The following is a 13,786-nucleotide window of genomic DNA, read 5'->3' as shown; positions in this document are numbered from 1 at the left end:
TCAGTTTCCCCACCTGTGAAATGGTTCCTACCTGTCATTTACACAGGACCGTGGTGAGTGACTGATCCAGCCATGGACAGGGGAGTTTCACAGATAACTTGACCTGAATCTCTTATTTTAGGGGAGAGGAGACTGAGGCTCAGAGAGATAGAGTGACTCATCCAAGGACCCACAGCAAAGTACCTATAGGCCTGGAGCTAGAACCCAGAGTTCTTGATACCTATCCAGTGCTCAGTGTTTTTAGTTCTTTGAAGAAAACTTTTAAAAAAAAAAAAAAGCTTACAAAATGATAGAACTACCATACAGACAAGTTAGAAAAATGGTGGTGGTGGGGTGATCAAGTAAGAACACAGGACCCAGTAATTCAAGTGTAGAGGTTTAAGTGGTGGTCAAGAGTAAGGACCCAGCCTGCTGGGATCCATACCTCAGTTCCACCTCTTACTGGCTATGCCTCAGTCTCCACACCTGCAACCTGGCAATAATATTCAAGCCTACCTCATAGGATTATTAAAAGGACTAAATGAATTAATATGGGTAAAATGCTCAGAGCTTTTCTTAGACAGTGCCTGGCACTTAGTGAGTGAATGACATCCACTATATTATTTTCTTTATGAATCACAATACCATAAACCAAATATATATATATATATTTGGGGAGGGCAGTGGGACTGAGGTCTTAACTTAGGGCTTCATGTTTGCAAAGCAGGTGCTCTGCCACTTGAGCCACACCTCCAGTCCATTTTGCTATGGTTATTTTGGAGATAGGGTCTCATTGAGAATTATTGGCCTGTACTAGCTTTAAGCTAAAATCTTCCCAGTCCAAGCCATACAAGTAGTTAGGGTTACAGGCGTGAGCCACTGGTGCCCATCTGAGGCCATAAATTTTTATCCTTTTTTTCCCCACATAACAGTTGTTACAAGACATCTCCATAGCTTGGAGTGGCTATGTTAGGCTTCCTCCTGCCCCAGTTGGTTGACACTTTGGGTACAGCCATTAGTTTGAGGTGATAATGAAAGCCATAATGGGCATATCTGGACAGGAGGCTTCATCTTTCAGCTGCTTTTCTTAGCATCCCCTAAGGAGATTTGCCAGGCCTAGTGGGTCTCCTCCCGGTCTTCTTGATGGAAGGATTTTGGGGAAGGGGTTTGTAAGTGAAGAACAGTTCTCACAGCCAGTTGGTGTCTCAGGAGGGGGAGGTCACGATGGTGCTTCTCATCCACTCGACTTACTCAGGACCCACTCTGCGCCATCTTGTGTCCTGATGACTCGCCTGATTTGGCCTTGTTGTCCAAACATACCACACCAGAGCTGCTGTGGGCAGGAGCCAGGCTGAGGCAGCTGACTAGTGAAGGCTGTGGGTAGAAGAGGATGGGTGGTGGAGTGGATCATTCCTGGCCGCTTGAGCTGCCCTGGAATCCTGGTCCATCAGACCTGGAGAGGCCATAGAGATCACATGGTGTGGTCCAACCCTCTTCCTGTAGATATGAGGAAACTAAGGCAGGCACAGAGGTAAAGGACTAACCTAAGGTCACTTGGCTAGTCAGTGACAAAACCAGAGCCAGAAGATACATCCATGGTCTTTCACTGTCTTTTAGTGGCCCTCTCTTTAATCCTTCCATTGTTCCTTCATTCACTTGCTTGCTGACTTCCTCAAGCTTATGTATTAGGGAGAACATGGATTTTGTTTTTGGCAGTGCTGGGGCTTGAACTCAGGGCCTCACGCTTGCTAGGCAGGTGCTCTATCACTTGAGCCACTCCTCCAGCCTGAGGACATGGACTTTTACAGCAAATGGTCCTAGATTCCAATCAACTTGGCCTCTGTGACCTTGGGCAAGTGACTTCAGCTCTCTGAGCATCTCTGGACTTCAGATCTTTAAAATGACCCCACCTACTCCGCGTATCACAGGACTAACATGTGATGGTGCACGTTCCAGGGTGGCATGGTGCCTGACACACGGTAAAGGTATATACATGTGTCTGTTACCATTAACTCAGCCCATGTGCTGATTCTTAATCTTTTCACTGGGCCACATCCCTGGGGTCATGAAAATGACCTCAACAGGGTTCTTTCCCCAACCACTTCTTAGCAGGGGACTTTAAAAAATACATACCTAGGACAGATTTCTGGCTCAAAGTGGTAAATAAGCCCAACTCACATCCCCAGAGCATCCTGGCTTTGAGTTGAATGGCTCAATTTCCATCTCTAGGTTCCCTGTGCCTTGGATCCTGTCAAGCCAAACAGGCAGTCAGGGAAGATGGCGTCATTGTTTACACATGCACTGTTAGGGCAATGCTTGAGAAACAGCAGCTAACCATTCCAGCCCTTCCCAAGATCTTGGAGCCCTGAAGGATGAGCATTGTCCCCCTACTCCAACCACTGTTTCAGGTCATACGCACATAGACTAGGACAGTGGCCAGGGGATGGCACCAGGGCTCCAGCCTTTCTCACTGCCGACCTGCATATGATTGTGAGGAAGTCACGCTCTCTCTCTGAGGGCCTCTGGGAGCTTTCAACATCTTCTCTAGCAACTATTCCCTGAGCCAAATGGGCACTGTCTTACCCATGCCTGGTCAGGAAGGACCCACCTACTCCAAGGAGGGCACGTCAAGGGTCTTAGACACACTGTGCTTGTTTGTGAGCCCCCCCAGATGGGATGGTGGGCTTCTGTTGGGCATGCGCCAGGAAAAACGTGTTTTTTCCCAGGAGGATACTGCGTGCTGGGGAGCGAGCTTTGTTCCCCACTTCTGCATCTCCCTCTGTACTCCAAGGCTGTGCTTCTAATTGAGCCCAAATTGTGTCAGGCCATCAGAAAGGGGTGCTTGAGGTAACAGGCCCCTCTGCAGCAGAGTTGGTCCCGAGGAGAGGATGGAGCCAGGAATTGGCCCATCCACCCCTTCTGGAGACACTGGGAAGACAGGCAGATTCAGACACATCTGGAAATACGCAGCCGGACACCCGAGTGTCTGTAGAGTTCCCCTAGGCCTCGTGTTTTATGGGGAGGCTTTTGGCGGGTGTTTCCCTCATGCAGAGGGAAGTGAAGGGGCCCTGTGTTTGGGAGGCACAGTGCTGTCACCCCCCGCAGTGGCCTGGATTTCCTGGGCCTCTCCCAAAGCATGCATGGTCCTCTGGGTACAGCAGGATCTCTGTTAGCATGGTCACATGGACAGGACACTTTGTAGGTGAATTTCGGTGTACATCGCCACTGATGTGTACAGATGTATGTGAATGTAGCCAAACATGCGGTTTGACTCTTTGGTATTCTTTTTATACCACGCTTGGTTCTCACACTGCACCCTGCTCCAACTCCCTCATAAATGGATCCCAGGACATGGCTGACTGCGAGGGGCATCTGCACATTACAACCGCCTTGGCTTCGCTTATGCTGGCAGCTGAGCCCCCTGCCCACCTCTGCCTTCCCTAACACTTGAATTGCAGTGGTCCAGGGAACTTGAGACTTCTCCAACCAAGTGGGGACAGGATCCCTGCTTTTTCTTTTTCTTTCTGACTCCTCCTTACTGACTGAATCCTACATGTTCTTTAAATCATTCTAGGATTTTCCAGACCTATTGGTCATGAAACACTTAAAAAAAATTGTACCCACAAGAACTTGTGGGATCTATTTTCTGTTTAAGGGTAGCTGCCAAAACCAAAAATTTCTCAGCCATCATGAAAAAATGGGCAAGAGTTGATTGGTGTGTGTGTTTGCTGGGTCCAACAGAAATACAACACAAGTCACATATTTAAATTTTAAGTTTTCTGGTAGCAATGCTAAAGCAGTTAAAAAAACCAGGTAAAATTAATTTTAATAATATATTTTGTGTAACCCATTATATCCAAATCAGTAATACAAAATCAGTAAAAAAAAAAAAAAAAAAACAAAAAACATTGCTACCAAGATACTCTACTTTCTTTTTTTTTCTTGCTAAATCTTCAAATCTGTTTTATGTTCTCCCCAACAGACTGGCCACATTTGGCTAGTGACGATCAAGGTCTCAGTACAAATGCAGTGGCCAGTGGCTTAACTTCTGGACCCTCCTAACAGAAAGAGGAACTTAGTAATAGCCTGTTTGAGAAAATGAAATGTTATTTTATTTAATCAAGGACAAATTGTGGCCTCACCTGTTTCTGGACCCTCCCCTCCCACCACCACCATCTTGGCAAAAGGCACATTAAGCATCTCACGGGAGCAGCTGCTCTCGGGTTCCTGCCTGCCTTCCCTTAACAGCCCTTCCCTGTCGTCCCACGCAGGTCTGGTTTCAGAATGCCCGGGCCAAGTTCAGGCGCAACCTCTTACGGCAGGAAAACACGGGTGTGGACAAGACGGCAGACACGGCGCTGCAGACCGGAACGCCATCGGGGCCAGCCTCGGAGCTGTCCAACGCCTCGCTCAGCCCCTCCAGCACGCCCACCACCCTCACAGACTTGACTAGCCCTGCCCTGCCGACTGTGACGTCTGTCTTAACTTCTGTGCCTGGCAACCTGGAGGGTCATGAACCTCACAGCCCCTCACAAACGACTCTTACCAACCTTTTCTAATGACTGGCGGCCCCCCAGCCCCATGATTTCTTTAAAAAAGAAATTATCTTTAGTTGAATTCCAAGTGTATTTTAAAATAGAGGCTTTGAGCAACTAACCACATTTTAGGATCCCGCCTGGAAACAGAGGAAAAAAAAAAACATAAAAGAATCGCGTGTCCGGCTAACGCAGTGACGTGCACTGAAGAATTACTTGGAAAATCTATCCACAACACAACATTTGTGTCCCTGTACAGTTTTGTGGACTGAGCGAGGAAAAAACAACAAATAATTTAAGTTGGCTAGAGCTTCTGTATTTTTAAAGACTGCCACGTGCCTTAGGAATACTGTATCTCCATACTTTGGATGACTTGTTCATTTTTTTTCTCTCCCTCTTTTTCTCTCTGTATATTTATGACCAGAGCAAAAATGTAAAAAACAAAAACAAAAAAAGCCAACAAAAAAAGTTTGTTACTTTGAATAGTCCTGAAAAGAAAAAAGAAAAAAAAAAAGGAAAAAAAAATCAAATTCCCTCCAACGGTCGCTTTGTTGTTTTAGAATTTTAAGGTGGAAGTCTGTTCGAATATCAGAATTTGTAAAATCTAACCAGTAATAAAACCACTTATCGAAACTACTTGGTGGTGCTGCTATTTAGTTGACTGTGAAATTCACAGGACTGAAGGGTTTTTCTCAAGTGCAGAGATAAATCCCAGAACCTTTGAATTTATCAAGAATCTGTGGGGCCCCTTTTCTGCACCAGGCTTTGGACTGTCATTCTGGATCCAGAGACTTCCAAAGCCTGCTCCCAGGGAATTCAAAGCAGAGACAGTGACAGATGAGACAATCTTAACTTGGTGTGATATGTGCTCCAGTAGAGGGCTTGTAAGCAAAGCACCACTCATTCCTTCGTTAGTTGTTTCAAATATTTAGTGATCACGTCCTGTGTGTGCTTTCCACAGGGTCAAAGGTCTTCACCCCTCTTCTTTTCTGTGCCTGTCTGGGCTGGAAGTGTGTCAGGAGATAAGTGAGCCCTCAAAGTGTTCATCTTTTCCCTACAAGGAGTGCACACTGTCACCCAAGGGCGGCTTAAGACCCAGTGTTCCTAATGACATAAAATTTAAAAATTTCCCAAGAGGGCAAAAGCAAACGAATTTGGTGTCTTTCCTAATGCTTCAGGGAACCTCAGAAACCCAGAGAAAAGTCCCATCCAGGAGGATGGATGAGGCAGAGCAAGGCTGGAATTCCTGCTGTGGAGCCATGTGAGCCTAGGGAAGTCATTTCTCCTCTTTGTGCCTCAGTTTCCCCAGCTGAAAGATGAAGGTAATGATCTTCCATGGCCGTTATAGTGAGGGCAAAGTAGGGTGTGTTAAAGGGCTTGGCAGGGGGCATGGCATGTGGTAGAGTCTCAGTGTGTTTTATTGACAGGTGACACGACATGAGGACTTCGCAGGTTCAAAGCAGTTATGTATGTACCTAGGCCCTGCTGAATGCCTCCAGCAGGGAGGGTGTCTGGACATCTTCCACCTCCTCTTCCTCACTCTGAGCCCTGCTGCAGAGAACTCACTGGATGCCAGCAGTTACCCACCATGTGTCCTCATCAGCCCACCAACTGGAAGATCCAGAAGGAAAATCGTGGCCTCCTTGAAGAGAACTCAGCCAGGCAAAATAGGGCAGGGGAACATTCCAACCCAGGGCTGGGGTCTCTCTCCCTTCGTCTCTTTGCCATCATGGTCAGGCAGTGTGGAGGGGAAGTGGGACAGGAATAAGCTAAGTGTTTAAAGCCTAGACTGATTCCATCAAGTGTTTTTTTTTTTTTTAAGCTAAGAACACACAGAGACACGTACCATTATTGTTACTGCTATTTTGTGTCTGGTAAATAAGATTTTGCTCAACTTCTCCATTGAAGTATGAAGTGCACACACCTGAAGCAAACAGCTTGGTTAATGCTTTTCACATGAGCACACCCAGGAAGCTACCATGGAAATCAAGACTGAGGATGTTACAGCACCCGGGCGTTCCCGTGGTCCTCCAGGTAGCTCCTGTTTTGGCTTCTCGCACCACGGATCAGTTTTACCTGGTTTTGATCAATACATTTTTGCTGAATGAATTCAGGAGAGTCAGCAAGATTGGCCTGCAGCCAGTCACCAGACCTGAGACCTCACTCTCATGCAGGCACATGTGTTTGCGGTCACACATTCAAGCAAGGGCACTGAGAACATCAGCTGTCCCACCTGTCCAATGGGGCACTGGGATCTTATGTCATTCGTGTCTACGTGCCCTGGACAGCCACACAGACACACAGCAACTCTGATTACCCCCAGAGTCTCGTCTGTGTGCCCACAGACACACACGTGTGTACATTTTCAAGGCATCATGGAGGGACAGACTCACAGGCTGAGGTGCTCACGCCAGACAGCACCACACAAAGACACATAGACCAGATGCTTGCAGACAGACATAAACAGGCCCAGACGTTCACAAATAGTCCCAGACAGACACCCAGACCACCCCACACAGGGAGACCAGCACACAAACCCAGACGTGCACGCATGCAAACGTTTGTAGCACCCAGACGCCCCCGCATAGCCTGGCTGTGCCCCTTGCTCAGGCCCAGGCAGAGCCGAGCCTGATCACTATCTTGTCTGTCAGCACTGCCACCCAGATGGAGGAGCAGGCCCGGGAATGATGCCCGGGGGTCCCCCGCCCCTACACCAAGCATGTTTAGAGAGCATGCCTGCTGTTGGGCCAGAGATGGGGATGCCTTGGGGGGTGCTATGTTCCCCAAATCCGGAGACACACAGACTCAGAATGACTAAGCTTGAGAGACAGAAAGGGACAGTGACAGAGATACACACAGAGATGGGGCAGAGAGGAAGAGAGAGGCAGACAGCAGTGACAGAGATACTGTAGAGGCAGAAAGACAAAGTGACACAGATCGAGACAGAGATGAGGAGACTGTGTCAGAAACGGGGAGAGACAGAGTCAGACTGAGAAGGAAGACAGGGAGATGGAGGGAGACCCTGGGAAAGGCTCAAGAGTCCAAGAGACCAAGACTGAGGGACAGAGTAGGAAAGGCAAGTCCTGTAGGGCTGGCGAGAGAGACCCAAGGAGGGTGAAGGTGAAATTAAAGGCAGAGGGTCTTTAATCATCAACAGGGATGCAGACTGAGGAAGAGTCAGGAGTGTCTAGCTCTTTCCACCCTGACAGGAGGACAGAGGGAGAAGGCTCTGTCACTGATGTCTACTGCAGCTCTGGGGACCTGGCTGACCTCCCTCCATGCAAACTATGAACTCTTTGAATACAGGGCTCCTCCTTGTCTTGGAAATCGTAGGGAGGTCTGGCACCAGACAATCTGCAGGGGCTAGGGTCTTGGTCATGGTCCTCCCCCACCTTCCCAAGTGTCCCTTTCCCCAGAGTGGGGAGATCTGAGGCAGGTGAAAGAGGTCTTCTCCATCCTGAGGGGTTTGGGCAAGGTACTCTGAACCTCAGTATCTTCATCTATAAAATGGGAGCAAGGGGTATTGTTAGAGGGGTATTCAGTGAGAGAACAGGTATCTGTCTTGCTGGTCCTTTCACTAAGTCCTAGGGGAACCAGGAGGAGTTGTCCAGAAAGCTGGGAGAGATTGGAAGGAGGAGGTGCTATTTGGGTGGAGTTTGTGGATGAACAAAAGACAGCTGACTGGAGAACCAGAGCCAGGCAAGCCTTCCCAGCAGAAGAAAGGGCCAGGTACAAAGAGGCTCAGATAAGGGAGCAGGTGGACAGCCAGAGCTGAGCGGATGGCTCAGCCCCTGGAGGGCACACCCTGGAGGACTGTGGGGAAAGAGTGAGGCAGGGAGAACTTGAGGCTGGGGCAGTTCCCTGGGGATGAGGCTGAGAGTACCTGTGGTCCAACTTGGTCCCTACTCCATCCTGGGCTACAGCTGGGGTAGGCTCTGCTCTCACCCTGGAGTCCCTGCTGTAGCCTGTCGGTGGGAACAGACACCTATAGGCTCATCTGCTGGCTGAGGCCCTAGGGAGGCCTCCCTGGGCTGTCCAGTCTTGGGGACTCCGGGAGCCAGCAGGTCCTCTAACCTTCTGTCCCATCTCCCTATCCACCATCCCTCTCTCCTTGTCCAGTTCTGCAGACTGGGGACATGGAGCTGATTAGCCAACAGCATCTCACTTCAGCTCTTGGGCTCTCCAGGAGACAGACACAGACACCCTCCTGCATAAGGGTAAGCCAGGGGTCACAGGAGCCCAAGGACAGACAGTGTGGCTCTGCAAGGGGCAAAAGTCCTGTGCAGCACCACTGGCTCCTTAAATCCTTCTCAAGCCGGTGGGACTGGGGTCATCATCCCCTTTCACAGAGAAGGAAGTCAAGGAGAAGCCACCTGCCCAGCATCTCACAGCCCAGGCCACCAGGATATCTGCCGGTGATGCAGTTCAGTGCTGCTGGAATGACTCCATCCCTCCTTGCTTCAGGCACTGTGACAGACGGTTCAGACTCCCCCCACCCAGCCCCAGGATCTTGCTTAGAGTAGGCACCAGGGTAGTAGGGGCTGGACATTGGAGAAGATGGGGGACCAGGAAGGGGGGCTGCTAACACAGGCTGGCGTTCGGGGGACTTTTGGAAGTTGGAAGATCAGGCAACTAACCAGGAAATGCTTGGGAACATAGCGGGGGAGGGGGAGGCAGGGGGCACAGCCTGTGTAGCATTTGTGACCAGCAAGCAGCACTCACGTGGCCAGGAGAGGGAAGCAGCTTGGGAGAGCCTCCAGCCAGGCTTGGGACACCTGTGCTGGTAGCTTTTCTAAATAGCCCTACTAGCTCTCCCCCACTTACTGTGGGGAGCCTGGCCTGGGGGGGGGTCTTCTAAAACATGTGATCATGGGCAATCCTAAGCCCACCAAGGAAAGCAAAGAATACAAGAACCCCCGAGGTCCACACCAACTCATTCTTGTCCACTCATTTCCTGCTATCCACTCCATAATGGCAAGGATGATGACAGTCCGCTATGGAGCTGAGAGGGACAGTCTCTCTCCCCTTTCTTTTAGGGACAAGCAGTGAAGTGCAAAGAGAGAAGGGACTTATCTCCTGGTACCCTGCACAGAACTGGGGTCATCTGGCTGAAAGACACTGACCGAATGCCAGGTCTTGTCTTGCTGCTGGGGATGCCAGGGATAGGATGGAATGAGAATCCAGTGGGGAAGATCACCGGCTTGAAAAGTAACTATGATGTCTATGCTGAGCTCACGTGAGCCACAGCATACACACGGGAGAGGGAAAGGACAGCCTTCTGGAGAAAGGCATTATTGCTAAGCTATTGGATAGGTGAGTGGGAATTAATTCTGCAAGTAGGAGGGAGGTGGGCAAAAAGGAGTAACGGCATGTGAGAGGTCTTGAGATCCAGAAAGCCCAAGTCACTGAAAAGTGGTCAAAGTGGCTGGAGCTCTCAGAGCAAGGGCCAGGGTGGCGGAAGGCAGGGTAGATCCATGCCTGGGTCTTAATTCCCAGAACACTAGGAAGCTGGGAATGGTGAGTCAGGGGAGAGAGGAGGATGACAGGACTGTTGTTTATTTATTTATTTCTGATACTAGGGCTTGAACTCAGGGCCTTACTAAGGCAGGCACTCGGTCACTTGAACCAGGTCCCCTTGAGGGGACATCTGACTGGTTGAGACAGAGGGGATGGACTAGCAGTGTGAGGAGAGAGAGTGGAGGCCATCAGGATCACTACTGAGTGGGTGGTGGGACCCTCACTGCCATGGGACAGGCATGAAAGAGACCTGTGACACTTCTGTTGCTGCTTCTTCCTGCTTCCCTCTTCCTGAGCAAGCTGATCCTCACTTTGGCACTTGAGGCTGGGTCAAAAGCTTGTCTCTCTTCACTTCTCTGGTGCGGACTGGGGACCCACCTCTCTCTGGGCTTAAAGCCAGCCAGGTGCACCAGGCTCATCAGCCTTGCATGCTGGGTGGGCTCTCTGCCTGGGGGTCTTGCCCCTCCTCTTCTCACAAACTCTTGCCCAAATGCCCCCTCCTCTCTGGAGCCTTCCTTCCCTGCTTAGCCTTCTCCCTTTCTGTAGGGTCTGCCCTCCTCAAAAACAGAGCTGTAATTGTTTATTTGTCCCCATCCCCTCCTGCCTGCTTCCTACAACAGGCACAGTGCGGGGCACAGAGCTCTTGTGAACATCTTTAGTATGGATGCAGATTAAGGATGAGTCCATAGGAGCATGTTTTGGGAGCATTTTTCCTTTCTTTCCTGCCGCTATAAGTTCCATGACTCAGTGTCTCTCTCTCCATCTTTCTATACACTCTGCCCAGTGCCTGGCACATGACAGGTTCTTAACAAACCTTTCCTAAGTCCTGGAAAGGACAAATGTCAACGCGGGCATTCACTGTTTGAGAGTCTGGTCCTTAGGGCTTTGGCGCTAGACCTTGTCCTCCACTTACTGCTGTGGGATCCTGGAAAATTACTCAACCTCTCTGAGCTCCTGGTATTTGTAATGTGTGAAACCAGGGTAATAACACCTACACTTATTTAGAGCTTTGTTGTGCTTGAACTGTGTAACTCCTGCAAGCCACTGGGTTTAGCAGAGTGCCTGGCACACAGGCGGGTTCTGGTCCTGGGAGCTCTAGATGTTTATTCATCTAGGACGGCCCTGGTGGTGCTCAGGCACAGCAACGTTAGGGGTGGGCTTTTGGGCGGTTCCGGGCAGAGGGGGTGGCTGCTGGCCTGGAGCTGTAGGAGGCAGGGCCCTGGGGACTGGGGAGGGGGCGGAAGCCGGAGCCAAGGTCAGATCCGGCTGGGTGCGGAGCCGAGACATCCTGCGGGGGCGCCCCGGACCTAGGCAAGCTCCCGGGGGAGCCGGCCCGGGGCATTGCAGGCATAGCAGGGGGACGCGGGTCCGGCCCGAAGCCCCCAAGGGCCGGGCGGAGCGCGCCCCCTGGCGGTGCACCGAATGATTGCCTCTTGCCCAATCTGGGATCTGAGGAAGGAATTCTCCAGTTACATTAGGAAGCCGGGGGAATCCACTGCCGGCTCTGGACACTTCCCTCCGCGATCATTCTGAGAAGCTGGTGTGCCAGCCACTGCGTTAGGCAGTGACTGGGACGGAAGCGCACGGCATGGGGACTGCAAATAGGTCTCCCATGTCCTCCTGGCACAGGTGCATGGGTCTTAGGATGCGGTGCGCTCATGCAACACAGATTGGGGTGGGTATCTTGAGGCTCAGGGATGATTTGGGCTTGCCAAGCAGGGGTGACAGCCCTAAGCATCTTCCACCCAGCAGAGGGATATGGATCCTGTCCTGTACCTTACTCCAGCCCCTCAGGACCAAGGTTCCTTTCCTTTCCCTGCCCTCTCCCCCTCCCCACTGTCAGTCCTGGCTCTGTGTTTATTCTGACGGATGAGAAAGCAAGGCCTAAATCTGGGAGGGACCAGTGGAGGACGCTTGGCCAGAAGGTGTGGAGCCGGGGTACTGGCTGCAGTCCCGACTCCAGCCTGAATTCTTTCCTCTCCCAGGAGAGCCCTGGGCACCCTCTGCCCAGCCTGGGGCGGAGGTGAGGACGGTTTCTGGGCTGGGCTGCGTGGGGTGCAGGACACAAAAGGCCCAGTGTCTGCCCTTGCCTCCCCCTCCAGGCCCTGCCCTGCTGGCAAACCAAGGGGTGTCCAGCGCCAGACTGGGCAAAGAGGGCCATGTGACACTCACTCTCACCAGGGGATCAGCTCCAGCCCTGGACCCACCTGCCCACACCGGCTTGTGGGCTGACTCTGCTGGGTGGGACCAGGAAGCAAAGCTCTGCCCGAATTTGGGGTTCCCAGCGCCAGCTCTCTGCTGGCACCCACCCAGGCTCAAAGCGCTCCAGCTTGCCCTGCTCGGAGAAGGGACTGATGAGTAATTAAGATCATGATGATAGCAATACAACATATTAGTAAAAGAATCGCAATGGCTACTGTTTGCCGAGGCTCTTCAAGCAGGGTCTGGGAGGCGGGGAAGTCGAAGGGTTAGGGCCTTGGGCCGAAGTGCAGCCAGCCTTCCAGCTGTGTGATCCGGGCAAGATGTTTAACACCTCTCTGCCTCAAATTCCTCAGCTGTAAATCGATACTAGATGAGTCGTTGTATTATTAAAAAAAATTCAAAACCCTTGCCTGACATTGAATAAGTGTGCAACAAGTACTCGCTCTTATTTTGAAGGCCCAGTCTGGGTCTTGACCGCGGCCCTGATGAAAACTTGTGTCCAGGCCGTTTAGCAAGGGGTGGATCCTGCTTCCGCTGACGTCGGTGAGATCCACCATGGCGGTAGGGTTGACCTCTAGCAATCCAGAAAGAGTTTCCATGCGAATTAACTTGCCTGAATCTTCCTGCAGCTTGAGAAGAGCGTTTAACATTAACCTCTGCCATGGATAAATGAGGAAATTGAGGCCCAGAGAGAGACGGTACCTTGTCCAAGGTGGCACAGCAAGTAAGTGGCAGAGCCAGCATTTGATTCTAGCTCTTTCTACGAGTAAATATTACCATTTCACGTTAATTACGGTTGGGGGGCGGGGGTACCTACTGCGTGTCAGCCTGCGTGACAACACTGGCCCACGCGATCCTCTGCAGTTCTTACAGCCATTTCCAATACCCCTGGGCTTCTTGCTCTCAGGGAGCTCTCAGGGAGCAAGAAACCCTCACCCCTTCAGGTTAGCGCCCCCTAGAGGGCAGGGCCGGAAAGCGATTCACTTCTGGGTAGGGCGGAGAGGGGAGGAGGGTAGCCCCAAGCAGGGTTCGAGGACTGGCTCAGCCAAGAGGGCGGCTACCTTGAGAAGTGGGTTGATGGGGCTTGTGCGGGAATGTGATGGTCACCTGCCAGGATGGAAGGTTGGAGAAGCTACCCTGAGAGGCAGATGAGAAGAACGTATGTAGAAAGCATATGTAATTTGAATCTACAGCGACATGTTCTCGTGTTCGGTATGATTTAAGGGTTTTGTATTTATCTCTCTTAATCCTCAAAATGTCTCATTTAATTCTAAAACATGTTGGGTACAAGTCCCAGTCCCTTTTACAGATAGAGTTTGGGCGCGAGGCCACGAGCCTGGCAGCTCCTGGAATCTGACCCCTGGTCATTGCTTCCCTGCAGGCAAGGGTGGAACTAGGGGGCGGGGAGACCCCCTCCCGGGTTGTCCCATGTCCTCCTCGGCGGCTCTGCGGCCTGCCCAGCTCTCTGAGTTTCAGAGTCGGGAAAGAGGGACGCGCTGGCCCCCCATTTCCTCGGGGCACACAGGTTCCCACGGTCCCCACAGGGCCTGGGA

The 13,786-nt window shown here is 51.2% G+C and overlaps 1 protein-coding gene across 2 annotated transcripts in view; it reads left to right on the top strand.

Annotated features, from left to right (window-relative positions):
* Lhx2 (LIM homeobox 2) overlaps positions 1-5,150 on the top strand; it is a 32,183-nt gene extending 27,033 nt beyond the window's left edge. For both annotated transcript variants that reach the window (XM_074051036.1, XM_020166570.2), the window contains exon 5: positions 4,251-5,150. In XM_074051036.1, coding sequence (XP_073907137.1) covers positions 4,251-4,538 — 288 coding nt within the window. In that variant the 3' untranslated portion in view covers positions 4,539-5,150. The remainder of the gene's footprint in view (positions 1-4,250) is intronic.
* The last annotated feature ends 8,636 nt before the right edge of the window (positions 5,151-13,786 follow it).

This window comes from Castor canadensis, chromosome 13, assembly GCF_047511655.1.
Source record: "Castor canadensis chromosome 13, mCasCan1.hap1v2, whole genome shotgun sequence".
Taxonomy (NCBI): domain Eukaryota; kingdom Metazoa; phylum Chordata; class Mammalia; order Rodentia; family Castoridae; genus Castor; species Castor canadensis.
The sequence above is the reverse complement of the archived record's forward strand: the minus strand, read 5'-3'. Positions and strand labels throughout refer to the sequence as shown.